The sequence below is a fragment of the Thamnophis sirtalis genome, unplaced genomic scaffold (genome assembly GCF_051295495.1).
Source record: "Thamnophis sirtalis isolate CommonGarterSnake01/CBP01778 unplaced genomic scaffold, rThaSir2_p1.2 scaffold_9, whole genome shotgun sequence".
NCBI lineage: Eukaryota > Metazoa > Chordata > Lepidosauria > Squamata > Natricidae > Thamnophis > Thamnophis sirtalis.
Window position 1 is genome coordinate 79,794,729 of NW_028261389.1, and position 26,772 is coordinate 79,821,500.

General features: G+C 43.3%; 1 protein-coding gene across 1 annotated transcript; it reads left to right on the top strand.

Annotated features, from left to right (window-relative positions):
• Positions 1–1,713: 1,713 nt before the first annotated feature.
• TM7SF3 (transmembrane 7 superfamily member 3) lies at positions 1,714–25,753 on the top strand. Its single transcript, XM_087722369.1, has 12 exons — positions 1,714–1,888; positions 8,430–8,587; positions 8,703–8,853; positions 10,735–10,855; positions 15,099–15,270; positions 16,555–16,732; positions 17,998–18,084; positions 20,236–20,316; positions 20,629–20,781; positions 22,110–22,207; positions 23,076–23,238; positions 24,767–25,753. The coding sequence occupies exons 1-12, from the start codon at positions 1,807–1,809 to the stop codon at positions 25,027–25,029; spliced, it is 1,707 nt and encodes a 568-aa protein (XP_087578495.1). The 5' UTR covers positions 1,714–1,806; the 3' UTR covers positions 25,030–25,753.
• Positions 25,754–26,772: the final 1,019 nt, after the last annotated feature.

Genomic DNA, 26,772 nt, shown 5'->3' on the forward strand with positions numbered 1-26,772 from the left:
AATTCTGGGAGTTGAAGTCCGGACATCTTCAAGTTGCCAAGGTTGAGAAACACTGATCTAAATGAATGTTTCCCAGCCCCCAGGAGCTGGGAATTCTGGGAAGTGAAGCGCACACATTTTAAAGTTAGAAAGAGGCAAACTTTAGCTTAATTCAGCCCCAATCTGGCCTGTTCAAACCCTTAAAACCCAAGGAGCTGGAGCTCACAGTTGCAAAAGGGAAATAAGTGACATTCTTGGAAGTTTTGAATGGAAAGAAAGACATTTCACAAATCTTTGGACCAACTCAAAATGTCAGATCAAGGTTGTTGTTTTCAAACGGATGCTGAATTTCTGGGTGTGAAAAGTGCAAAATCTTATCTTTTTGCTCCGAAACCAAATGGCTGCATTTATAGAAGGCCTCTCTGCCTGATTCCTTTTAAACGTTTTTCTTCTTCCTCTACTTCACGGCTGCAGATTAGAAGCACTGGGTTCAAAAAATGCAGGGTTTGTGAAGTAATCTAGAACCCCAGGACTAGATTTTATGCTGGTGCAATTGGGTCTTCTCTGATAAGAGAATTTCTTCAAATTCAGCCTACAAGACAAATACTTTCCATTGCTTCTGTACTTAAAAATTGAGCTTGGAGAAGGGTGGATCCAAAATATCATATTTTTCACATGCAGCTAATGCTGGTTTTCTCCTCCGTTTCTTTCTTTAGTTTATCTTCTCTTACTCTTTCTCATCCTGTTTATCTTCCCCCCTCTACTTCTTTTCTTTCTCCTGTTTATCTACTCCTTTCTCTTCTTCCTGTTTGTCTTGTTTTTTTCCTGTTTCTTTTCTCCTTCTGTTTTCCACCTGTTTAACTTCTTTTCTTTCTCCAGCTTACCTATTCCTTCTCTCTCTCCTGCTTCTCTTCTCCTTTATCCCTCTTTCTCCTCTTCTCTCTTTCTCCTTGTCCCCTTTAACTTTTCTTTCTCCAGCTCATCTACTCCTTCTCTTTCTTCTGCTTAGCTTCCCCCTTTTTCCTCTTTATCTTCTCTTCTCCTCTTCTTTTTCTCCTTGTCCCCTTTTAACTTTTCTTTCTCTAGCTTACCTATTCTTTCTCTTTCTCCTGCTTCTCTTCTCCTTTATCCCTCTTTCTCCTCTTCTCTCTTTCTCCTTGTCCTGTTTAGCTTTTCTTTCTCCAGCTCACCTACTCCTTCTCTTTCTTCTGCTTCGCTTCCCCTTTTTCCTCTTTATCTTCTCTTCTCCTCTTCTCTTTCTCCTTCTCCCCTTTAACTTTTCTTTCTCCAATTTACCCGCTCCTTCCCTTTCTCCTTCTCCAGTTTCATTTCTCTCCCCCCCCCCCCAATCCTCTGTATGTCTTCTCTTTCTCCTCCTCCGGCGTTCAATCTCTTCCTTCTCCCCCCCACCGGGGCAGGGGACGCTGGCAGAGCTCCAAGCCCACCGGGGGGGTTCCACGCAGGGAGACCCTCCATCCTCCCACGGCAACCTCCAACGCCCCCCCCTCCCCAAAAACACCCCTTCTTCCTCCTCGAAGTCGTCCGTCCCCGTCCCCCCCGCCTTCCCACTGCAGAAACAAACCCGGGGCAGAAGCGAGAGGAGGAACCGGCTGCGCCCCGTGCGCAAACGCCCGGAAAAAAGCAGCAGCGGGCTCGGCCACGCGCGTGGGCGTCCCCCGGGCGCGCTTGGCAAGAGAGGCTGGGCGCTGCGCCTGGGCTGGGCTAAGCGGAGCAGTCCCGGGATCTCCACGCGCGGGGAGGGCTGCGAGTGGCCCTCCCTACTTGCTTCGCTTGCTTTTCCCAGCGGAGAAGCCAAAGCTGGGGCTTATGGGCATCATGCTTCTGCCCGCCTGCCTCCTGCTCTGGGCGCTGCTGGGCGCGGGGGAAGGGGCGCAGGAGCCCCCCGCAGGTGAGAACCAGCCGGGCCTTGCAAGGGAGAAATGAGGTGGGGGGTCTCTGGGGGGTTTGGAAAGCCAGAACCGGGGATGCTCCTCTGCGTAAAAGCGCAGCGCTGCTCTCCAACCTGTGCTCAATGCGCGCAGAGGCTCCCCTTTTGGAGGGGGGGTTCCCCCTACCCAAAAAAGCCTTGGGGGTCTTGGGGAAGTGTTCCTTCTTGGAGAAGGGTTTCCCTTTGCAAAAGCGGCCCTGGTTCTGATTCCGCTGCCCCGAATTTGCGGGGTAAAAGGGGGAATCAAAGAGGAAGGTATCTGGGGAACACCCCCCCCGGAACGCTCCCCTGCCCTCCCCCAAAAAGGGGTGTGTGTGCAAAAGAAGCCAAACCTTGCTACAAGGAGGTGTCTCTCCCCCCAAAAATCTTGTTTTTTGTAGATTATGCAACAGGTCTCTAAGGAGTGCAAAGAGGCGGCTGGTGGGAAAAAATAAACAAATAAAGGGATGTCGGTGCTTGGATAATAAGTAACGTTTGTGTGTTTGATCGGGGTGCGTGTGTGCATTTTTTTTATCTCTCTGCTATCAGTAAAGGAGAATGTTCGTAGTTTAAGGTTGAAATGAAGGGTCCTTGGTGCTCTCTGAGCTTGGTGGTTTTCTTGCAGATGTTTCATGACCCAACTAGGAAACATCATCAGTGCTAGAAGGGAGAGGGATTTGCAGAGAGGAGGAGGAAGAGGAAGAAGAGGAGGAGAAGGAGGAAGAAGAGGAGGAGGAGGAGGAAGAGGAGGACTGTGGGGTCCTTTGTGCTCTCTGAGCTTGGTGGTTTTCTTGCAGACGTTTCATGACCCAACTAGGTAACATCATCAGTGCTAGAAGGGAGAGGGATTTGCAGAGAGGAGGAAGAGGAGGAAGAAGAGAAGGAGAAGGAGGAAGAGGAGGAGGAAGAGGAGGACAACTGGGGCGTCTTTGGTGCTCTCTGAGCCTGGTGGTTTTCCTGCAGACATTTCATGACCCAGCTAGGTAACATCATCAGTGCTAGTAATGAAATGAAATGCAAGGAAACAACCAAGCTCAGAGAGCACCAAGGACTGCTGGTAGTTGTTCCCCCCCCCCCCCTGCTTTTCAACTTGATGCCTTCAATTTGAGGAGACCAATTGTAGGAGAGCAGAGCAGGCATCCAAAGAGCATGTGAGGAGTTGACACGGGGCTTAGTCACGCTTTGAACCTACCCGCAGGCTTAAGGAGTCTCTGTTCCGGGGACAGCGTGATTAAGCGTGAATCCAGTTCAATTAATTAAAGCTTGTGGCTTGGCAACCGAGGCCCTTGCGAGACAATATTGCAGGCTTGAAACACGCTTGGCTAGTTTGTGGTTCGGAACGTCTTGAGAAAGGAAGCAGAGGGCAGAAGTCTGTGATCCCCTCCTTCCTGATACAGGGAGTCCTCGTATTACAGCAGTTCATTTAGTGACCGTTCAAAGTTACGACGGCACTGGGGAAAAAAGCAATTTATGGCCATTTTAGATGCGTACGGCCAACGTTTGCTCATATTTATGACGGTTGCAGCGTTACGTGAGCCCTTTTTGTGACCTTCAGACAAGCAGTGGTGAAGCCAGACTCACCTACGAACCAAGTTACTATCTTATCAACCGTGGTGATTCACTGAATAGAATGGAATGGAATGGAATAGAATAGAGTTGGGAATAGAATGGAATGGACTACAATGATAAAATATAGAATTAATAGAATAGAATAGAATAGAATCAGGAAAGAATAGGATAGAATATAAAATGGAATGGAATAGAATAGAATAGGGAATGGAATGGAATAGAATAGAATAGAGTAGAGTAGGGAATAGAATGGAATGGAATACAATAATAAAATATAGAATTAATAGAATAGAATAGAATCAGGAAAGAATAGGATAGAATATAAAATGGAATGGAATAGAATAGAATAGAATCAGGAAAGAATAGGATAGAATATAAAATGGAATAGAATAGAATAGGGAATGGAATGGAATAAAATAGAAAAATAGAATAGAATAGAGTAGAGTAGGGAATAGAATGGAATGGAATACAGTAATAAAATATAGAATTAATAGAATAGAATAGAATCAGGAAAGAATAGAATAGAATATAAAATCGAATGGAATAGAATAGAATATGGAATGGAATAAAATAGAATAAAATAGAATAGAGTAGAGTAGGGAATAGAATGGAATGGAATACAATAATAAAATATAGAATTAATAGAATAGAATAGAATAGAATCAGGAAAGAATAGAATAGAATATAGAATGGAATGGAATGGAATAAAATAATAAAATATAGAATTAATAAAATAGAATAGAATCAGGAAAGAATAGAATAGAATATAAAATGGAATGGAATTCTTTATTGGCCAAGTGTGGTTGGACACACAAGGAATTTGTCTTTGGTGCAGATGTTCTCGATGTACATAAAAAGACAAGATAATACATTCATCACGAATCACAAGGTACAAAACTTAATGATAGTCAGAGGATACAAATCAGCAATCAAATCATGCTAGTAAACAATCAATATAAATCGTAAGGATACAAGCAACAAGGTTACCGTCATAAGTGGGAGGAGACGGGTGATAGGAACAATGCGAAGACTAATAGTAATAGTAATGCAGACTTAGTAAATAATTTGACAGTGTTGTGGGAATTAGTTGTTTAGCAGAGTGATGGCATTTTTGGGGGCGAAAACCTGTCCTTGTGCCTAGTTGTTCTGGTGTGCAGTGCCCTATAGTGTCGTTTTGAGGGTAGGAGTTGAAACAATTTACGTCCAGGATGTGAGGGGTCTGTAGATACTTTCACAGCCCCTTTTTTTGACTTGTTCTCTATACGTGGCACGACAAAACCGCGCTAGTCAAAATCGCGGTGATAAAATCGTGGCGCTAAAGCCGCGACATCATCACCACGCGTCATCACTGCCGTGACAACAGCGCGGCAACAGAAGGGCGCTTTAAAACGGCGCCGCGGCAGAAAGCCGACTTCAATTAAGGTAAGGGTTAGGATTAGGTTTAGGGGTTTGTTTTAGGGTTAGGTTTAGGGTTAGGTTTAGGGTTAGGGTTAGAGTTAGGTTTAGCGTTAGGTTTAGCGTTAAGTTTAGGGTTAGGGTTAGGGTTAGGGTACTGAGTGCTTGGGAATGCGCGATTTTGCCCTCCGCGATTATGTCATCGCGGTAGGGTCGTGTTTTTCCTTAGCGCTTAGAACGGCGCGAATTAGTCTTCGCGCTTATGTCTCCGCGGATAAGGGCTTCGCGGATTTGTGGTGGAACCTTCTCTATACAGGTCCTCAATGGAAGGCAGGTATTGGTACCATAGTAATTGTTTTGTCTGCAGCGAAAAACAGCAAAAAACAACTGCAGCGAGAAATGTTGTTAAAAGGGGGCAAAACTCACTTAACAAGTTCTCACTTGACAAGAAGCATGTCGGGCTCCATTGCGGTCATAAGTCGAGGCCCACCTATATGTAGCAGAGTGGAGGAAAAACAAAACTTTCTGCTGCAAGATGGAAGCAGAAAAACTTGTATTGGGTGCGTCGTTGTTAAAACCACCAAGCCCCGATAGCTAATAAAATAATAATTTTGGACCAAGATGAAAAGTTGAGGGGTGTCGGCCTTCCCAAATGAGGTTGCTTCCAGAGGAAATGAAGCAGTCATGGGAATTGTGGGCCATGAAAGAATGCATCATGTGCCCCTTGTCATTTGAGTCATGGGTTCTGGTAACAGTGGAGTTTGTTCCTGGCTTTCTCAGCAAAATGAACATTTATTTTTCCTGAGGGAGTTGTTGGCCTTCGCGGAGCATGAGATGTTTCTTAGCCCCCAGTTTAAGTAAGGTAAAATTAAAGGTTCCCCTCGCACCTATGTGCTAGTCGTTCCCGACTCTAGGGGGCGGTGCTCATCTCCGTTTCAAAGCCGAAGAGCCAGCACTGTCCAAAGACGTCTCCGTGGTCATGTGGCCGGCATGACTCAACTCCGAAGACGCATGGAAACGCTGTTCCCTTCCCACCAAAGATGGTTCCTATTTTTCTACTTGCATGTTTGACGTGCTTTCCAACGGCTAGGTTGGCGGAAGCTGGGACAAGTCACGGGAGCTCACTCCGTTACGCGGCGCTAGGGATTTGAACCGTCGAACTGCAACTTCTCTGATTGACAAGCTCAGTGCCTTAGCCACTGAGCCACTGCGTCCAATTTAATTATCGGTCCCAATCACTAGTCCTGCCGATCTTCCTGGTTTTTCCTTGCTGAATTGCGCATATCTGGCACATGGGCTGCTGTGAAAACCAGACTACAATTTGAAGAGCCGTTCTAAGGAATATTAGGAATATTAGGAATATTCTCCATTGGCCAAAAGGAAAACGGCCACCAGTCACATTTTTCAGTGCCGTTGTAAGTGTGAATAGTCACTAAACTAACAGTTGTAAGTCCAGAACTATCTGGACCGGTGATGGCAGCGTTATTTCGGCCTAGTGACCTGGCTTGCTTTTGAGTGCAGTAACAATTTTGTACGTACTCCCTGTTTACACAATTGCTGTAGTCGTGCATAGAAAATTCGATGCCAGTCTTTTCCTCCAGCCAAAGTTGCAATGGCGTAGTATATACTGTAGGTAAAGTCTTGGATTTACAACATTTCATTTAGTGGCCCGTTCAAAGTTACAACGGCACTGAGATGAGTGACTTACGGCCAGTTCATCCACAGTTATGACCGTTGCAGCTTTCCCACGGTCACGTGATCCAAATTCGGACGCTTGGCAACTGGCTGGTGTTTATGGCGGTCGCAGGGCCTTGTGGGCGTGTGATTCCCCTTTTGCAAACTTCCGTCAACGGGGAAGCCAGAATCGCTAAACAATTACTGTGATTCCCTTTGGCGAGAAACGTCATAAAACGGGGCCAAACTCACCTAAGAAATATTTCGCTTAGCAACGTAAATGCCCGGCTCCGTTGGGGGGGGGTCATACGTTGAGGACTATCTGGGTTTAGCTTAAGGCACAAATGCAAAAATGAGCGTGCGGGTGAGTTTTTCCTGTCCTTCTCCTCTTCTGTTCTCTCCCAGGGATGCTATTTCCTTCTGCTTGGCTTTCTCGCGTTTTCCAATCTAATTAACACTGGATGCTTTCCGCCATAATTATGGAGAGAGAGAGAAATCTTCTTTATCATGTGTGTTAATTAAATTTAGCTGCAGAAACATTCTCCTTCCTTCCTTCCTTCCTTCCTTCCTTCCTTCCTTCCTTCCTTCCTTCCTTCCTTCCTTCCTTCCTTCCTTCCTTCCTTCCTTCCCCAGACTGGACAGGAGGAGGATTGCGAGTTAGCTCAGGAGCCATCCTGCCTGGCTCTCCACTGCTCACCAACATAACCTGTGTGCTCTGTACGACTTGTGTACACAGCGCATGAATCAGTTGGCCACCCAATCTGACCTGTTGCTCCATCAGTGGCACGCCTGTGTTTGCTCTGTCGGAGACAGTCTGGTTTTATTACAAAGGGGATATTTTTTTTACCCCCCTTAAAGTCCTCGTTGCAAGAATGCTGCAATCTCTGTTACTGTATGGAATAGGAATAGAATATATAGAATAGAATAGAAAATATAATGCAGAATAGAATATAGAATGGAATGGGAATAGGAATAGAATAGAATAAGAATGAATAGGAATAGAATAAGAATAGCAGAGCAGAGCAGAGCATAGAAAAGAAAATAGGAATAGAATAGAATAGAAAATATAATGCAGAATAGAATGGATAGGATAGGATAGAAGAATAGAATAGAAGAATAGAATAGAAGAATAGAATAGAATAGAATAAGGAAAGAATAGAGGAATAGAATAGAATAGAAGAATAAAATAGAAGAATAGAATAGAATAAGGAAAGAAAGGAATAGAATAGAAGAATAGGATAGGATAGGATAGGATAGAAGAATATAATAGAATAGAATAGAAGAATATAATAGAATAGAAGAATAGAATAGAATAGAAGAATAGAATAGAAGAATAGAATAGAATAGCAGAGCAGGGTTGGAAGGGACCTTGGAGGTCTTCTAGTCCAACATCTTGCTCAGGCTATACCACTTCAGACAAATGTCGAACATCTTAGAAACTTCCAGTGTTGGAGCATTCACAACTCTGGAGGTAATTTCTCCAGTGATTAATTGTTCCCATTACCAGGAAATTCCTCCTTAGTTCTAAGTTGCTTCTCTTCTTGATTAACTTCCACCCATTGCTTCTTGTTCTGCCCTCAGGTGCTTTGGGGAATAGCTTGACTCCCTCTTCTTTGGGGCAGCCCCTTAGATATTGGAAGACTGCTATCATGCCTCCCCTGGTCCTTCTTTTCATTAAACTACACATACCCAGTTCCTGCAATCGTTCTTCATATGTTTTAGCCTCCAGTCCCCTAATCCTCTTTCTTACTCTTCTCTGCACTCTTTCTAGAGTCTCCACATCTTTCTTACATCGTGGCGACCAAAACTGGACGCATGGATGTAATGTGAAAATATGTACATAAACTGTTTTTTTTTTAAAGAGTCTCTTTCCCCCTTTTTACAGCAGGCCTTCTGGACTTTTCCTTGGGGAAGTTCAGGAATTTCTTGTTGAATGGAAGTGTCCCAGCTGAAGCCGTCTTGAGGAACATTGCCGATAATGTGACGGTCGTCCTCTTTCAAATCCACGCCCACCACCAAAACGTCACCGTCTCCTTTGAGAAGGTATCGTGAACAAAACCCCGTTTGCTAAAGCCACGTAGAGACCCAGGAGAAGAAAATTAAAATTGAAAATCTTTTATATCTGGACAAGGCGCAATGTTTTCTTTTGCTTCTGTAGGAACCTTCTCCCGGCGACTCGGGAACCGGAGTAGACCGAGGCTTAGTTTCGGTGCTTCGACCTGAACAGACGGTGTGCACATGGTATGTGCGAGCGGTGGGTACGGATCAGGTGCTGAGCACGGCGGTTTCCCTGCCCTACACCGAAAAGGGTAAGTTTGGCCTTTGCCGGCAGCTAAGGTTCAGACGAAAGGGAATAAACGTTTCCGCCATCCTTATGGGATCAGATGTTTGGAGGACATCATTAGATGGTCCAAGACTCAACCTCAGAATGTGGCCATCATAGCACGGTGGATCTCTCTGTCTGTGTCAAATTATGTCATCTCTATCTATCTATGCCTGCCTATATCTGCATTTGTCAGTTTTCTATTATCCCTGTCTATATTTATTTATCAGTCTATCCATTATCTCCCTCCCTCCCCCTCTTTCTCTCTCTCTATCATACAGTATCTATATCTTTCATATGTCTGTCTGTCCGTCCATCTGTCCATCCATCCATCCCATCCATCCATCCATCTCATCCATCCATCCCATCTATCCATCTTATCCATCCATCCATGCATCCATCCATCCCTCATCCATCCATCCCTCATCCATCCATCTCATCCATTCATCCCTCATCCATCCCATCCATCCATCCCTCATCCATCCATTTCATCCATTCATCCCTCATCCATCCATCTCATCCATCCCTCATCCATCCATCCACCCCTCATCCATCCATCCATCCATCCATCCATCCATCCATCCCATCCATCCATCCCTCATCCATCCCATTCATCCCTTATCCATCCATCTCATCCATTCATCCCTCATCCATCCATCTCATCCATCGCTCATCCATCCACCCCTCATCCATCCATCCATCTCATTCATCCATCATCCATCTACCCCTCATCCATCCATCCATCCATCTCATCCATCCCTCATTCATCCATCCACCCCTCATCCATCCATCCATCCATCCATCCATCCCATTCCATCCATCTCATCCATCTATCCATCCATCAATCCATCCTTCATCCATCCATCCTTCCACCTATCCCCACGGAGTCCAAAATTTATGTTGCTAAGCAAGATGGCTGTCAAGTGAATTTTGCTCCATTTTACGACCTTTCTTGCTGCAGTTGTTAAGCGAATTGCCATAGTTGTTAAGCTGGCTTTTAAGCGAATCTGGCTTCCCCGTTGACTTTGCTCGTCAGAAGGTGGCAAAAAGGGACTACGTAACCTTGGGACGCAGCAGGGGTCATAAGTACGAAACCAGTTTCCCAAGCATCTGAATTTTGATCACATGACCTCCTGGCACTGCAACCATCACAAATACGAGTCAGTTGCCAAACGGGCAAATTTTGGTCACATGGGGGTGGATGCTGCAACGGTTATAAGTGTGAAAAACAGCCATAATCCACGTTTTTCAATGACATTGTATCTTCGAGCAGCCACTAAATGGATTACTGTAAGTCAGTGGTTCCCAAACTTGGCAACTTTAAGACTTGTGGACTTCAACTCCCAGAATTCTCCAGCCAGTTCTGGCTGGAGAATTCTGGGAGTTGAAGTCCACAAGTCCTAAAGTTGCCAAGTTTGGGAACCACTGCTGTAAGTGAAGGACTACCTTATATATCCGTCCAATTCACAGCTATAAACATCTGTATCCACGGCTGTATATTGTCTTCAGCTTGGGCTGAATCCCACCCAGTTGCCCGCCATCTTATTATTATCAAAAGCAGTGGGCAAAATGTTGTTTCATTTTAGCAATAGCAGTTAGATTTATATACCGCTTCATAGGGCTTTCAGCCCTCTCTAAGCAGTTTACAGAGTCAGCATATCGCCCCCACAGTCTGGGTCCTCATTTCACCCACCTCGGAAGGATGGAAGGCCGAGTCAACCTTGAGCCGGTGAGATTTGAACCGCCGAACTGCAGATAACAGTCAGCTGAAGTGGCCTGCAGTACTGCACCCTAACCACTGCGCCACCTCGGCTCTTTTTTTCCCCACATCTGTCTCTTGAGTTTATTTTGATTTCGTTCTGCCCAGATCCGATACCCGGTGGATGCAACTTGGAATTTGATTTGGAAACGGATCCCAACCTCTATCTAGACTATAACCTGGCTGAGACCCACGTTATATTTGCTCCAGCCAATCTGGGCTACGCGAGGTAGGTTTAAGCTGGTTATTGTTCTTATGTGAAAGAAACAGACCCCAGAGGAAGATTGTGGATGATGGTAGAGGCGCATCTTAAGGCCTGGTGGCTTTTTATAGCGAGGAATCACAGAAAGTTAAGGAAAAGCTGTTTGTTCCGACCCAGCTCTCCAAACACGACAAAGTTAACTCAAAGATTCCTTTATTAGGAACGCCGGCAGCCCCGGCAAACAGTTTCTCTCTCACCGCAGGCTGACAAGTCTGTCCGACAGGGAGATGAATAGTTGTTCTGCCACATTTATTTCATCTCTGCTCCCTGCCTTTGATCCCCAGAGATAGGGTGGGGCTTTGCTAGCAGCGATGTCTCTTCTGTCCCAAGGACCGGCCCATAGATTTCCACTGCTCTCCTCTCCTCTGCCACATCTATTCATCTCCGCCCCCTGCCTTTGATATTATTATTGTATATTATTATTTTATATTATTTTATATTATTTTATATTATTTTATATTATTTTATATTATTTTATATTATTTTATATTATTTTATATTATTTTATATTATTTTATATTATTTTATATTATTTTATATTATTTTATATTATTTTATATTATTTTATATTATTTTATATTATTTTATATTATTTTATATTATTTTATATTATTTTATATTATTTTATATTATTTTATATTATTTTATTATTTTATTACATTTTATTTTAGCTCAGATGCCCCTTCATTTCTGGAGAAGCAACAGCTTAAAATATTAACCTCCTAAGACTAAAAGCAAAGATCGATTAATGCACTTATAATAACCAATCTGATCGGTCACTGTTAGGGGCAGCGAGATCTTATTTATTCCTAAAGGCCCCTCGGCTGAGCTCTGGTTTTACAATTCTTCAAAAATTTAGTAAGGAAACAGAAACTGAATAGCTATCTCAAAAAGGGTGGGCTTTCACCGAGAAGACTGAAGTCTGGGCATTTATATATATCTGTAGAAATGGATATATATAATCCTTTAAATATTTACAGAGGTTGACACAGTCTAAAGTTTAAAGATGTTTCAAAATGAATTTGCAATTTAACTGAGATTGGGTGAGGCTATTCCTCAGGTGAGGTCTTCCATATTAACGGAATAGTACATAATACAATACGCTTTGGGGCTGGATAACGCCTGGGCACCGTCGTCATTGCGAATAACAATTTTTGGGTGGGGACGTTCAGCTCCTCAGATTCCTTGGAAGCCTTTGAAAGGCCTGTTGATGGGACTCAGATCTTCCCGTAGATAATTTCAATCTTTGCAAGAGTCGACTACAGGGAGGAAGACACCGTTGTAAAGAAGGCCAGGGACAAAATGGAGTCAATTTCTTTAAGAAATGCAACAGGGACACCTTGGAGGTCTTCTAGTCCAACCCCCTGCCTAGGCAGGAAACTCTATACCGTTTTAGACAAATGGCTATCCAGCATCTTCTTAAAGACTTCCAGTGTTGGGGCATTCACAACTTCTGGTGGCAAGCTGTTCCACTGGTTAATTATTCTCGCTGCCAGGAAATTTCTCCTTAGTTCCAGTTCTAAGTTGCTTCTCTCCTTGATTAGTTTCCACCCATTGCTTCTTGTCCTGTCCTCAGGTGCTTTGGAAAAATAGGTTGAACCCCTTTTCTTTGTGGTAACTCCTTAGATACTGGAGGACTGCTATATGTTACACCTAGTCTTTCTTTTCACTAAACTAGACATCCCCAATTCCTGCAACCGTCCTTCTTGTGTTTTAGCTTCCAGTCCCCTCATCAACTTCGTTGCCCTTCTCAGCACTCCTCCTTCAACTATTAAAAGATTTGCCGCCATTAAGTCAGAAAGAGTCATCATTTCCCAGTTAATTTTACTACGCTTGTAGCATCAACGCGCAACTTAATTACACAAGGTGCAGCAGCAAATTACAAGTCGATTATCCAAGGTGTGAATCTGTGGTTTTTTACAAATGTGACTGAATTACGCTTCTCAGCACTTTTGAGGCTTAGGTTTGCAACTTGGAGTTGCGGCGCTTGTATTACAACATGGTTGAAATTGTCCCTCAAATTGAGGTACCACATGGTAGCAATAGCAATAGCAATAGCAGTAGACTTATATACCGCTTCATAGGGCTTTCAGCCCTCTCTAAGCGGTTTACAGAGTCAGCATATTGCCCCCAACAACAATCCGGGTCCTCATTTTACCCACCTCGGAAGGATGGAAGGCTGAGTCAACCCTGAGCCGGTGGGATTTGAACCGCTGAACTGCTGATCTAGCAGTAGCCTGCAGTGCTGCATTTAACCACTGCGCCACCTTGGCTCTTAGTAACTCATGGACATATACAGTACGTCCTTGTAATGTTTTGCAGTGGTTCAGAAGTGGCTTCCCATTGTCTTTTACCGTACTTTTTAGAATACAAGACGCTCCAAAATATAAGACGCACCTAGCTTTTGGGGAGGAAAACAAGGGGGAAAAATCTGCTTCTGCCTCCCAGCAATTTGCCTCCTTGCAATAAGCAGCAAACAGTACAGACAATGTACACTGTTTGTAGTGTTAACATTTCAAACTATCCTTGTACAGATGCTGTTAAAATTGATGTGGCTTTCTGGAAGTATACGTTATTCTCTGCTATTTAAAAGAATAGCACTTTTTAAAATAATAGCACTGGGCCTCTTCAGATCAAGCATTTATTTTAGAAAGCTTCTCCATTTTGTTAAGTTTTCTAGAATAATAATAAAGCAGTCTTTAAAAAAAAATAAGTCTCATAATTTGAACATTCTATAGGCATCTATAGTTGTTGACTTACCTCCTTGCAGCAAACAGCAAACAGCCTGATTAGCACAAGAAAAAAATATCTGCCTCCCAGCAATTTGCCTCCTTGCAATAAACAGCAAACAGTCCAGATGATAGACAATGTTTGTAGTGTTAACATTTCAAACTATACTTGTACAGATGCTGTTAAAATTGATGTGCTTTCTGGAAGTATACGTTATTCTCCCCTATTTAAAAGAAGATACAATAGCACTGGGCCTCTTCAGATCAAGCATTTATTTTTAAAAGCTTCTTCATTTTGTTCAGCTGTCTAGAACAATAATAAATCAGTCTTTAAAAAATAAGTCTAATCATTCGAACATTCTTTAGGCATTTATAGTTATTGACTTGCCTCCTTGCAGCAAACAGCAAACAGCCTGATTAGCACAAGAAAAATAAATCTGCCTCCCACCAATTTGCCTCCTGGAGCAAACAGCCAGTTTCACTTTCAGTTTCACCAGTGGCCTCCCGATCATCAGCTGTTTCAGGCTGCAGGGATTGCCATAGCCTATTGCAGCCTCCACAAGCCCCATTTTCCCCATTTGCTGCAAGGAGGTAAATTGCTGGGAGGCAGAGGCCAAAGAGTGGGGGCCGATTGGTGGATGGGGCTACATCAGAGGTGGGTTCCTACCAGTTCGCACCTATTCGGTAGAACCGGTTCGTCAAATCTACCGAACCGGTTAGAAGAGGTTCCACCAGTGGACCCAGAAAGCAGGCCACACCTACAGAAGAGCTTCCAAACCTTTTTGAAACCCACCACTGGTCCTTGGATATGATTATTCCTCACTATCCTGCTCCTATTTATAAAACTCAGTGCCTCTGTGAAAGGTAAGGATGACTACTGCGTTTGTGGTGCAATCAGAACATTGCGTGTGTTGAAGTTGTTTTAACGTAAATCAAAGATGCCTTTTAAAAAACAAGTTTACATCCTATTCTTATGCATGCCAGTGCTGTGTGTGAGGTGATTTAAGGTGGTTCTGACAAGTGTTGTCGGCATCTTCATATCCGGTCACATGGGCGGCAAGCCACTCCCATCCGGTCACATGGGCAGCAAGCCACTCCCACAAAGGAGGCCACGCCCACAGAGTAGGTTTGAACAATTTTTGAAACCCACCACTGGGCTACATTCAGTGTATAAGATGCACCCAAATTTTCACCCTCTTTTAGTGGGGGGGAGGAAGGTGCGTCTTAGAAAAAGATGGTATCTAGTCCACCCACTGGCGTTTTCTCATGTTCTCTTGTCCAAGTTCTAACTAGGTTTGAGACTGTGTGTATTTCCAGATGCTGAAATGCTCTTGAGGTCGATAAGTTTCTTTCTCTGACTGAAATTATTCTTTTAAGTGACACGGTAGGGAGGAGAACAAGAGTTTAAACACTTTGGGGGCGTGGCATGAAGATGTGGCTCTCCATCCAAACCATCTCCACAATTTCCTTCTATTATTCAGAGGGGCAAACCCACCGTCTTGTGATTCGGGAACCGGTCTGGATTCCAGGTGGAGACTCTCTTATGATGTCTACCAGTATTTTTTGCCCGAGAACGATTTGTCTGAAGCGACATTTGTGAGCCATATGAGGAGAATGTCTGAGGTTCAAAGCATCCAGGCGCACGGATCGAAAGTAAGTCACCCTGGTTTTCGTGCTACAGACGAGGGGCATCTTAGGCACGCTGTCACATGACTAGTTCAGGTTTTTCCCCCCAGTGGGAATCTTTTGATCCGGTTGTCATTAGACATACCCTAGATAGAAAGATAGATAGATGGATGGATGGATGGATGGATGGATGGATGGATGGATGGATGGATGGATGGATGGATATAAATAGAGGTAGACAGACAGACTGACAGACAAATGGGTGGATAGAAGAAGAGAGATAAATCTCCATCTATCCACCTGTCTGTCTGTCCATCTATAAACTATCTATCATCTATCTATCTATCTATCTATCTATCTATCTATCTATCTATCTATCTATCTATCATCTATCTATCTATCTATCTATCTATCATCTATCTATCATCTATCTATCATCTATCTATCTATCATCTATCTATCATCTATCATCTATCTATCATCTATCTATCATCTATCTATCTATCTATCTATCTATCTATCTATCATCTATCTATCATCTATCTATCTACCTACCTACCTACCTACCTACCTACCTACCTACCTACCTACCTACCCACGCACCCACCCACCCATCCATCTATCTATCTAATCTTATCTATCTAATCTTATCTATCAATCTATCTACTATCCACTCATTATGATTGATTGATTGATGGATAAGATAGATAGATAGATGATAGATGAAGGTAGATAATAATCCTCTGGGATTGGGCGGCCTATAAATCGATTTAATAAATAAATAGACAGATGGGTGGATAGATGTAGATAGATAGATATCCATCCATCTATTATCCACCCATCATTATCTATGATAGATAGAAGATAGATACTCAAGACGATAGATGATAGACGATAGATAGATAGATGGATAGATAGATTGATAGATTGGTAGATTGATAGATTGATAGATTGATAGATTGATAGATTGATAGATTGATAGATTGATAGATTGATAGATTGATAGATTGATTAAAAGATGATGCATGGACAGATAAGATAGATAGATAGATAGATAGATAGATAGATAGATAGATAGATAGATAGATAGATAGATTAAGATATATTAAGATATATTAAGATATGTTAAGATAGATAGATAGATAGATAGATAGATAGACAGACAAGATGATAGATAGATAGATAGATAGATAGATAGATAGATAGATACATACATACATACATACATACATACATACATACATACATACATACATAGGACCTGTGACTCATGTTTCTTCATCCGCCATCTATTTCTTTATGTCCTCCCAGATGATGACCTTAACCAGCCAAGACAGAACTGACCTCTACTTCTCGTCACTTCCCGGACAAGGCGTGATCTACAATGTCATCGTGAGAGATCCTAAGTGGAACACTTCAGCTGCATACGTGCCCGTTCACACCTATGCCTGCAGTCTCTCTGCCTTGGTGAACAACTGCTACACCTTTAGTAAGTCAACGGAGCATCCGGGGTTGTGTAGAGGCCTCTACGGGGGGGGGGACCAAAAATGTCAAAATGGCAGCCACCGCCATGGAGTGAAAACCCCTCCCCTTTTCTACACCTCTTTTGCGGTAGATGCCTCTTGAGACCATGATGTATGTCAGTGGTTCTCAAACTTCCCAATGCCACGACCCTTTAATACAGTTCCTCATGTTGTGGTGACCCCCAACCATAAAATTGGTGTCTCGGTTCCTAAGACCATCGGAAATATGTGTTTTCCGATGGTCTTAGGCGACCCCTGTGAAAGGGTCGTTCAACCCCCAAAGGGGTCCCGACCCACAGGTTGAGAACCAATGATGTATGTTGAGAGAGGGGGGGGGGGGAGAGAGAGAGAATGGGAGAGAGATGGAGACGGAGCCTAGTCCATCTGTCAGCCCTCAAATGGAGAGTCAACAGCCCACGGGTCTGGAGGTGGCTCATGAGGAAGAGGAGGAACAGCTGGGTCCAGTGCCTGACACACGGATGCGCAGAAGGCAGAGGAGAGGAGAGCAGTGGAAATCTATGGGCTGGTCCTTGGGATGGAAGAGCCATCGCTGCTAGGGAAACCCCACCCTAGCTCTGGGGATAAAAGACAGGGGGTGTGGCTGATGAGGAAGAGGAGGAACAGCTGGGTCCAGTGCCTGACACACAGATGCGCAGAAGGCAGAGGAGAGGAGAGCAATGGAAATCTATGGGCCGGTCCTTGGGATGGAAGAGCCACTACTGCTAGGGAAGCCCCACCCTAGCTCTGGGGATAAAAGACAGGGGGTGTGGCTGATGAGGAAGAGGAGGAACAGCTGGGTCCAGTGCCTGACACACGGATGCGCAGAAGGCAGAGGAGAGGAGAGCAGTGGAAATCTATTGGCCGGTTCTTGGGATGGAAAACCCAACCCACCACCGCTGCTAGTGAATCCCTTCCCTAACTTTGGGGGATAAAAGGCAGGGGGCGGAGATGAATAGATGTGGCAGACAACTATTCATCTTCTGGCCAGATGGACTTATTAGCCTGCGGTGAGAGAGAAACTGTTTGCTGCCGGCACTCCTAATAAAGGAATCATTGCTTCAATTACCGAGGGTTTGATTATGTCAGAACATAATCCTTCTACAGCCCACCCTTGTTTACTCTAGGGGGGGGGGTCTTCCTCTCTTAGCTGATGAGGGGAAGCCGTATCTGTTGACGAGAGGGCGCGATTATAAACTGGCAGCCTAATCCTCGTTCTCTTTTCTGTTTACAGGAAGGTTGTCCACCAAAATATTTTTCAGCAATTTGGCTTGTCTCGGTCTCTTTATCTGCTTCCTCGGACACAGATTCTGGAAAACAGGTACCGTTAGAAGGGGTGCTTGATTCAGGGGTAAACCGGTCCCATCAGGGTTAGTCTTGTTTGGTGTCAATACTCTGGAATCGTTTCATTGATGAAGAAGTCTAGAATTTGGAGCCCGGCTCAACGTTTTGAACCAAAAAAAAATGTGGCACACGGTTCTCAATTTAATAGCAATAGCAACAGCAGTTAGACTTATATACCGCTTCATAGGGCTTTCAGCCCTCTCTAAGCGGTTTACAGAGTCAGCATATCGCCCCCAACAACAATCCGGGTCCTCATTTTACCCACCTCGGAAGGATGGAAGGCTGAGTCAACCCTGAGCCGGTGAGATTTGAACAGCCGAACTGCAGATAACAGTCAGCTGAAGTGGCCTGCAGTACTGCACTCTAACCACTGCACCACCTTGGCTCTTTTAATCCAGAAAACGTTTCATTATTGTTGTGGTGAGAAGATCCTTTTTTTTTTTTAATGAAAAAGGATTCAGAAATATATGGTCTTTTAAATGTTGGCACCCCAGTTCCATCAAGGTTTGTCACTGTATCCAGTTAGATAAATATAAAGAGACTAGCTGGATACCCGTGCTTCGCGATGAAACTATGTGGACAATGAAGGATAAATTTAGTTCACAATCTGTTGGCTCAGTGGAGGTCAGTGATTGAAACACATAAGGGAATATCGCTCCCGCCGCCTTCAGTCCGGAAGCGGTTCCATAGGTCGAAAGCATAGACATTTTGGTGAGGTACCGACATTTAGTACTGTAAGGAGCCCCAGACCACTCCTGAGTGAAGGAGTGGAACGTCTGCCAGTGTCAACTGAGGTAACGGAATGTGAGGCAACTGGCAGTTGGAACAGAGTTCTTTTCAGGTGGGGAGAGGGAGTAGAATGTCTACCTCCATAGCATCAGAGCATTTTAATATAAGGCAACTGGCAGTTGGAACAGAGTTATTTTCAGGTGAGGAGGGGGAGTAGAACTCCTTAGCATCAGAGTGTGTTAGTTACTGTATAAAAAAACACTAATAATCTGGTGGTCATTTTGAAAAATCCTTTCTTAGGGAGCACCTAGAAGCCAAGACGAACATACGTGCCAAATTTCAAGTTTGTAGGCTTTATGGTTTTTGAGATTTTGTGATGAGTGAGTGCTATTTGCCTTTTATATATATATATATATATATATATATATATTACAAGATGCCAGTGCCATGCCTTGTGAACTTGTGTGGGCCTTTCTATCTGTAGAGTGAGCTCTTCTCAAGTTACACCCCTAGTCAATGTCTGTTTTTGCAACTTCTGTTTTCCAAGATTGTCTTCTCCTTATCTTGCAAGAAAAGTTGGTGGTGGACTGCGTTTTTGCCACCTCACTGTGTGGGTTTATTTGTTTAATTGTCCTTTCATCTCCTGTTCAACGCTGGGCAGTTTACAACAAAGAACCAATACAGAATATATCTGTAAAAAGATATAAATATAAAAATCCGGAAGAGCAAACTAAAATGCGGTTAAGATTTTGGGGAAAAGCTGATGAAAGCTGAGAGAGAGCAATAGCCCTTAGACTTATATACCGCTTCACGGTGCTTTTACAGCCCTCTCTAAGCAGTTTGCAAAGTCAGCCTCTTGCCCCCCCAACGATCTGGGTCCTCATTCTACCCACCTCGGAAGGACGGAAGGCTGAGTCAACCTTGAGCCCGGTGAGATTCGAACTGCCAAATTGCCGGTAGCCGGCAGGCAGCAGAAGTAGCCTGCAGTACCGCACTCTAACCACCTGCGCCACCGTGGCACAACAGATGCAATTGTTGTGATGGGAGAGCAAAAACTGAAATGCTTTTTTGGAAAGTGAAAGGAAGAAGCTTTTTAAAAAGTTGAAGCTTTTACAGTTGTAGCGTAGCAACAAATATTTTGGGCTCAGATGTAGTTTTAAGTCCACCTGTATCTGTATATCTCAACATATCTTAACATGTTAAGTCAGTGTTTCTCAACCTTGGCAACTTGAAGATGTCCGGACTTCAACTCCCAGAATTCCCCAGCCAGCATTCGCTGGCTGGGGAATTCTGGGAGTTGAAGTCCGGACATCTTCAAGTTGCCAAGGTTGAGAAACACTGTGTTAAGTTATCTGTATATCTTAACATTCTGTTTTAATTTAATTTCCCTCCCTTTTAGGTTTATTCTTTAATGGGTTTATCTTTACGGCTTTCTTTTTCTTCATCGTCATTACTAAAACATTGGCGATCAGCTATGACGGTGAGTTGAATTTTATTTTTTTTATACATTTTTATTTTTATTACACAGACAACACATACAGACAACAATTAAAAAAAACATTAAAAAAAAGCATCATCACATACAGCATGTCGTTTGGTTACAGGTGTTTTAACATCCATATTCTCGAATAACATTTACCATCTCAGATTTTTCATCTAGTATAACTAAATACCTCGCTTTCATTGTACAGTATATGTTCAATTACGATTAGTATTGTTTCCCCCCCAATAAATCATAGTTCCCTTACATTCTTGATTATCTCCTCCTCCCTCCACCCCTTGCTTCCTCCAGCCACCCTGGGTCTTACTGCAACAGCTGGCATCATTGGAGCCCTCCTCTTAGTAGGATCGTGGTGGCTGTTTGGCCTGGTGATCCCGTGTATGCTAATTGTAGGAGCAGTGCTGGGGGCTCTTGTGTCGTCTTCACTTTTCTTCACTCCTGTAGGTAAGTGGGAGAAACCCTTCTCTGGTACCCACTGAAATCTGAACCCCCGAGAAGAGGAATAGTTAAAAAAAACACTTGTAGCTCCAGTTTTAGATTTTGGCAGTGATTTGTTCTCTGAGCTTGGCATTTAATTTAGTTTAGTTTACTTTTTCATTGCACCTCGTTCAATGAAATTAAATGCCATCTTCAGTGTATATCTATATCTATATCTATCTATCTATCTATCTATCTATCTATCTATCTATCTATCTATCTATCTATCTATCTATCTACTATCTATCTATCTATCTATCTATCCTCTATTATCTATCTATCTATCTATCTATCTATCTATCTATCTATCTATCTATCTATCATCTATCTATCTATCTATCTAATCTCTATCATCTATCTAATCTCTCTCTATCATCTATCTATCTATCTATCTATCTATCTATCTATCTATCATCTAATCTCTATCATCTATCTATCTATCTAATCTCTATCATCTATCTATCTATCTATCTATCTATCTAATCTCTATCATCTATCTCTCTCTCTCTCTCTCTCTCTATCATCTATCTATCTATCTATCTATCTATCTATCTATCTATCTATCTATCTGTCTGTCTGTCTGTCTGTCTATTATCTATCTATTATCTATCTATCTATCTATCTATCTATCTATCTATCTATCTATCTATCTATCTATCTATCTATCTATCTACTATCTATCTAATCTCTGTCATCTATCTATCTAATCTATCATCTATCTATCTATCTATCTATCTATCTATCTATCTATCTAATCTCTCTCTATCATCTATCTATCTATCTATCTATCTATCTATCTATCTATCTATCTATCTATCTATCTATCTATCTATCAATCATCTGGCTGTGTATGCGTGTGTGTGTTCCAGCATAACTCTGGAATGCCTTAAGCAATTTCAACCAAATCTGGTACACAGATTACTTACCCTTTGGAAACAAATATTGTGGGGTTAAGACACCCCCAACGTCCCTTGGGGTGTTTGTTCTGCTAAGATACAGCCTGTTGTCTCTTAAAATGGCTTCTACCGTTCTGCCTTCAAATGGCTTCTACTGTACAGCACTGTGGAGTTGCCATGGTAACGGCTTCACGGCACTCCACAAGGGCGCTCCCTCTGGTAAGGGGGAAAATCTAACATTAGAAATTGCGGCAATGTTTATGGAAGGAGGGTTGTTGGGATAAATAAATACCGGGCAGAGCTGGGTTATCAGCTAGTTATACATTAAAAAAAAATTAGTTCCCAAACATTTCGGCCAGGTTACAAATCTTTTTTTTAAATTATTTTTCCTCCTTCCAGGAGATTATCGGATTTTTCAGGACAATACTGTTTTCTGGGTTACCTTCACTTGCGTTGCCCTGGTGATTCCCGTCGTTTTTGTCTGCTGCCCCAGAGTTGTAAGTACTACTTTGAACGGTTGAACGTGGATTTTGATTTTTTCCTGGGCTTGGAGGTGAAGGAGACGCGAGGACTGAATTATCTTGAGCAACCTTTGGCCTTGTGGTTTGACCACGCTGGCTCTTAACTGCTCTTAAAAAGCCCGTTGGTTTTAAGTTTCTGGGCGTTGTCATAAAAAGAGGACCTGACCTGGGGCACCTCACGTTGGGTCAAAAGAGCCCAGCAGAGGTGATACGACCTGAAAACTTCTCAGGAAACAACAACTGATTGAAAACTGCTGGAGATCTTCTACCGCTGCCCCATAGAGAGTATTTTAACTTACTGCACCTGGGTATGGCTTGCCAATTGCGTGACCCGACAAATGCGTGCACGACAAAAGAGCGCCGACAAAACCTCAGTGCGAAAACCGCGATGTCACAAAGGCGCCTACAACAACGCGCCGAGAAAACCGCGCCCACAAAAGCGCGATTTAAGTTAAGGTAAGGGTTAGGTTCAGGATTAGGTTCAGGGTTAGGGTCAGGGTTAGGTTCAGGGTTAAGTTTAGGGTTAGGGTTATTAGGTTGTTATTGTTTGTTGAAGGCGTGCTTTTGTCGGTGCGCTGTTGTCGGTGCGCTTCTGCGCGCATTCGTTCGCGCGATTTCGACCTCGCAGTTTCATCAGCATGAAAGCATGTAAGTCGAAGGACTCTTAAAACATAATCTGGAAACCTAGTTAGTTGAAAAATTGGTTAATTTTGCCTCTGTTGAACTGTGCAAGTGTAAATCTCCAGGTGAAATCTGGCACCAGTATATACTTTGGATGGCTCTCCTTCCATGGTCAAATAAGATGGACACTGGTCTTAGAAGTATGTTGCCTTCTTTCTCTTAGCTCAACATCTTGACGTGTGCGGTTGTCGGTTCCTACACCATCGTGTTGGTCACGGCGTGTTACATCTACACCAGCCTCTCTTACATCGGCATAGATCTCCTCCGGCGGATTCTGAACGAAGACTTCAACAGAACGTACACCAGCGTGCCCTTCCAACCTAATGGTAAGCTTTGAGAAGGGGGGAAGTTGGGTTCCTGGAGCAAGACCATGGAGAACCAATGGAAGTTGAGGGGAAATAATGGAAGCAGTGAAGATGGACTTAGCTTGAACAAGAGAGGGAGAGAGGGAGGGAAAGGGAGAGAGAATGAGAGAATGAGAAAGAGACGGAGAGAACGAGAACGAACTAGGACAGCTGGCTGCAAGAGGGAGAAGCTGGTATTTTGACCAGAAAACACCCCCAAAACCAGCCTGTTTTGTGGGCATTTTTCAGGCCATTTGGGGACTGGTTTTTTTACCCTAAAAACAATGGAAAACTGCCTGAAAAATGGCCTGTTTGTGGGGCGGTTTTTGGGCTGTTTTCAAGCCGATTTTGACTGGAAAAACAGCCTGAAAATGGTGTGTGTGTGTGTATGTATGTATGTATGTTGAATTTGTGCTGATAAACAAATAAAAGGAGACTAGTATAGATCTATTTCAAGCTATTTAGCTCTCATCAGCTAGCCATACCCTTACTGGGATTTGAACCTGTGCTGTATTACATATTAGGCAGTTGTGTTAGCCACTAGCCACTAAGCCACAGGCTCTCCTCCTTTATCAGCTAGGCCAGGGAAATAGGTATTTGGGCATACCAGGGGTTGTGACACAATACATATATATGTGTGTGTGTATGTGTGTATGTATGTATGTATGTATGTATGTATGTATGTATACATACATACATACATACATTTTATATATATAAATAAAATCATCCATAGTGGAGCCTAGTAGATTTAGGTGTTTCGTAATTTGAGCGTTCTCTTATTGGTTAGCTTTCGAAAGCTGATTTTGGTGGACAACCTTCCTATAAACAGAAAAGAGAACGAGGATTAGCAATAGCAATAGCAGTAGACTTATATACCGCTTCATAGGGCTTTCAGCCCTCTCTAAGCGGTTTGCAAATTTTTTAGCAAATTGAGTCAGCAACTTGCCCCCACAGTCTGGGTCCTCATTTCACCCACCTCGGAAGGATGGAAGGCTGAGTTGACCTTGAGCCGGTGAGATTTGAACCGCTGAACTGCAGATCACAGTCAGCTAAAGTACAACCACAATTGAGCCCAACCTTTTAGCAGAGAAGCTTCTTGGATGAGAAGCCAAAAGTCTTCAAGGGGAAACCGAGGAAGTTGGAGGCGCTGTGCCGCCGGTTTGCATTGGTTTGGGCTAGATAAACAAATGGACCTTTGACCTTAAAAGGGGAGGTGGAAACATTATCACTCAGTGCTGGCAAATCTTTTCAGCACCAAGTCCCAAAACAGGAGGGTCCATGCGCGCATGTTTGCCAGAAACTGGAGGAGCAGCCGCCTGGTGTGTGCATGCAGAAAACCAAACTTTTCTGGTTTCTGGCGCGCATGAAGACAAGCTGGCCAGTGCACCGGAACCCGGAAGAGCAACGGGCGATGGCTCGTGTGCCGCAGAGATGGCTCTGCATGCCACTTCCGTGTATCGTAGGTTTGCCATCACTGTTCTAACTCTTGCGCGGCTTCCTCTTGTAGATATTATCCTCCTGGCCGTTTGGACGATGCTAGCCCTCGGGGGAATCACTGTCCAGTTGCGCCGAGAAAGACACGAGGCTCCTTTCCCGCCACACCCGTATCGGCTATGGAAGCGTGAGAGAGAGCGCAGAGTCACCAACGTCTTGGATCCCAGCCACCACGTCCCTCCCTTGAGAGAGAGGATCCTCAACCAGCTGTCCCAGATCAAGGACCTCTTCCAGAAAGAGCAGGCGGCGGGCGAAAGAACGCCGCTGCTCTTATAAACCGACTCGCGGAGGGGAAGACTTGAGGAAACGCGGATGGATGGACACGGGGCACGGAAACCACGGACTTTCTCAGTGGTCTTTTCCACCCCCACCGAGCTGGAGAAGAATCCAAGGTTGTCCCAAGACAAATCTACTTGTATTTTGTTCTCAAGCGCTGTGGCAGCCAGGAACTTTTGGTCTGTAATTTTATCTTTGATAGAAAAAAAAACAAGGTGTAAAGTTATCGGGGGGCAGGAAGGGTAGAATAGAAAGGTAGATGAATAAGCTGCGTGTGCAACTTTGAAAACTTCAGCGTCCCGAGACAGAAAATGATAATTTTCAGATTCACGGGCCTGTCTTCACAAGTCCCAAAAGGACTTGGGAAATTTAAGTTTTCTGAATAGGATGTGCAAAGTGTTGGGTAAGGGGGGAAAAAAATAATAATAATTGTGGCCTTTGTGCTCTTAGCCATTAACTTGGATGACCAGTGCTAGTAAATTAACAGGTTTCAATTGTCAAAGCAGCACTAAAAATGGAATTTTCCTTGGATTGCGTTTACTAGTTGTGTGCGAGAGACAAACAAAACATTTTAACTTTGAGATAGGGAAGAAGGACTGGCTTTTCTTAAAAGCCTCTAGCAAAACTCTTAATTAAAAAAAAAAAGGCTAGAAAAGTGAATAATCTCTGGAATCCAGTGCTTTTTTTTAAAAAAAATATTAAGAATAACCTGTAACTTATCTCAGTGTTTCTCAACCTTGGCAACTTGAAGATGTCTGGACTTCAACTCCCAGAATTCCCCAGCCAGCGAATGCTGGCTGGGGAATTCTGGGAGTTGAAATCCGGACATCTTCAAGTTACCAAGGTTGAGAAACACTGACTTATCTAATGGTTTTTAACAGTAGTCCCTTTTTCAGATTGGCTGCTGTTTGTTTAGAATTAATTGGCTCCAAAATATATTTTTCTCTATTTTTATAAGATAAAAAAAAACTAGTACGTCGAAGCATCTTTTTGATACTCTGCTTGAAAAAATGTAAAACAAAACAAAACAATGAAATCAATTTATTTCTTACCGTCAGCGGAAGGGGCGAGATTGTTTTAAAACACGGTTTAATGCTGTTTCTCTTATCCCCTGTGGTTTATATTCAGCCTCAGGGAAACCAGGTCTTTTTTCAAATGGAGTATACCTATGTAGGTTAGTTGTGCAGATCCAAATTCCTAATTATTTTACCCTGATTATTCTGGACAGCTATCCAGAGCATTTCTGCAATTTTGGAGGATGAAGAAGTGACCCAAGAGAAGTGCTTAGTTTTAATTTATTATGGAGGGGGGGGGAAAAAAACCACATGTAAATGATGTTAAGTTATATTCAGACCCTGCTCAGTGGTGGAAATGTATTGAGAAATCCCTTTTTTTTTTAATTGGGATTTTATGATGTGTCTAAACTGTGGAACCAAGTTCCTGAATCTTCTGGAGCTTAATTTTTCCGCAGATAAAAATCCCCCTCTTCTTTTTCCCAGGTGTGAAAGCTATTCCTATCAATTCAATAGGCTTACAGATTTAATGGTAGCCTCAAAATGCTTTTTTCCCCCCCTAGTGCAGATGGACAGTGTTTACGAGATGATGAAACTTATTTTTTTTCCCCTCTCCCTTTTCTGTTTTAAAACTATTTGTTGCGTTGATCGTTTGTTAGGCTGTTGAAACTCCATGTCATTGGGAACCTGGGATTGGAAGCGTGTCTAAAATGGGTCGAATAGCGCAAAA

Coding starts and splice junctions, on each gene's coding strand:
- TM7SF3 (XM_087722369.1), top strand. CDS start 1,807: ATGGGCATCATGCTTCTGCCCGCCTGCCTCCTGCTCTGGGCGCTGCTG. Junction 1,889..8,429: donor GGCGCAGGAGCCCCCCGCAG/GTGAGAACCAGC, acceptor CCCTTTTTACAG/CAGGCCTTCTGGACTTTTCC. Junction 20,782..22,109: donor ACTTTTCTTCACTCCTGTAG/GTAAGTGGGAGA, acceptor TCCTCCTTCCAG/GAGATTATCGGATTTTTCAG.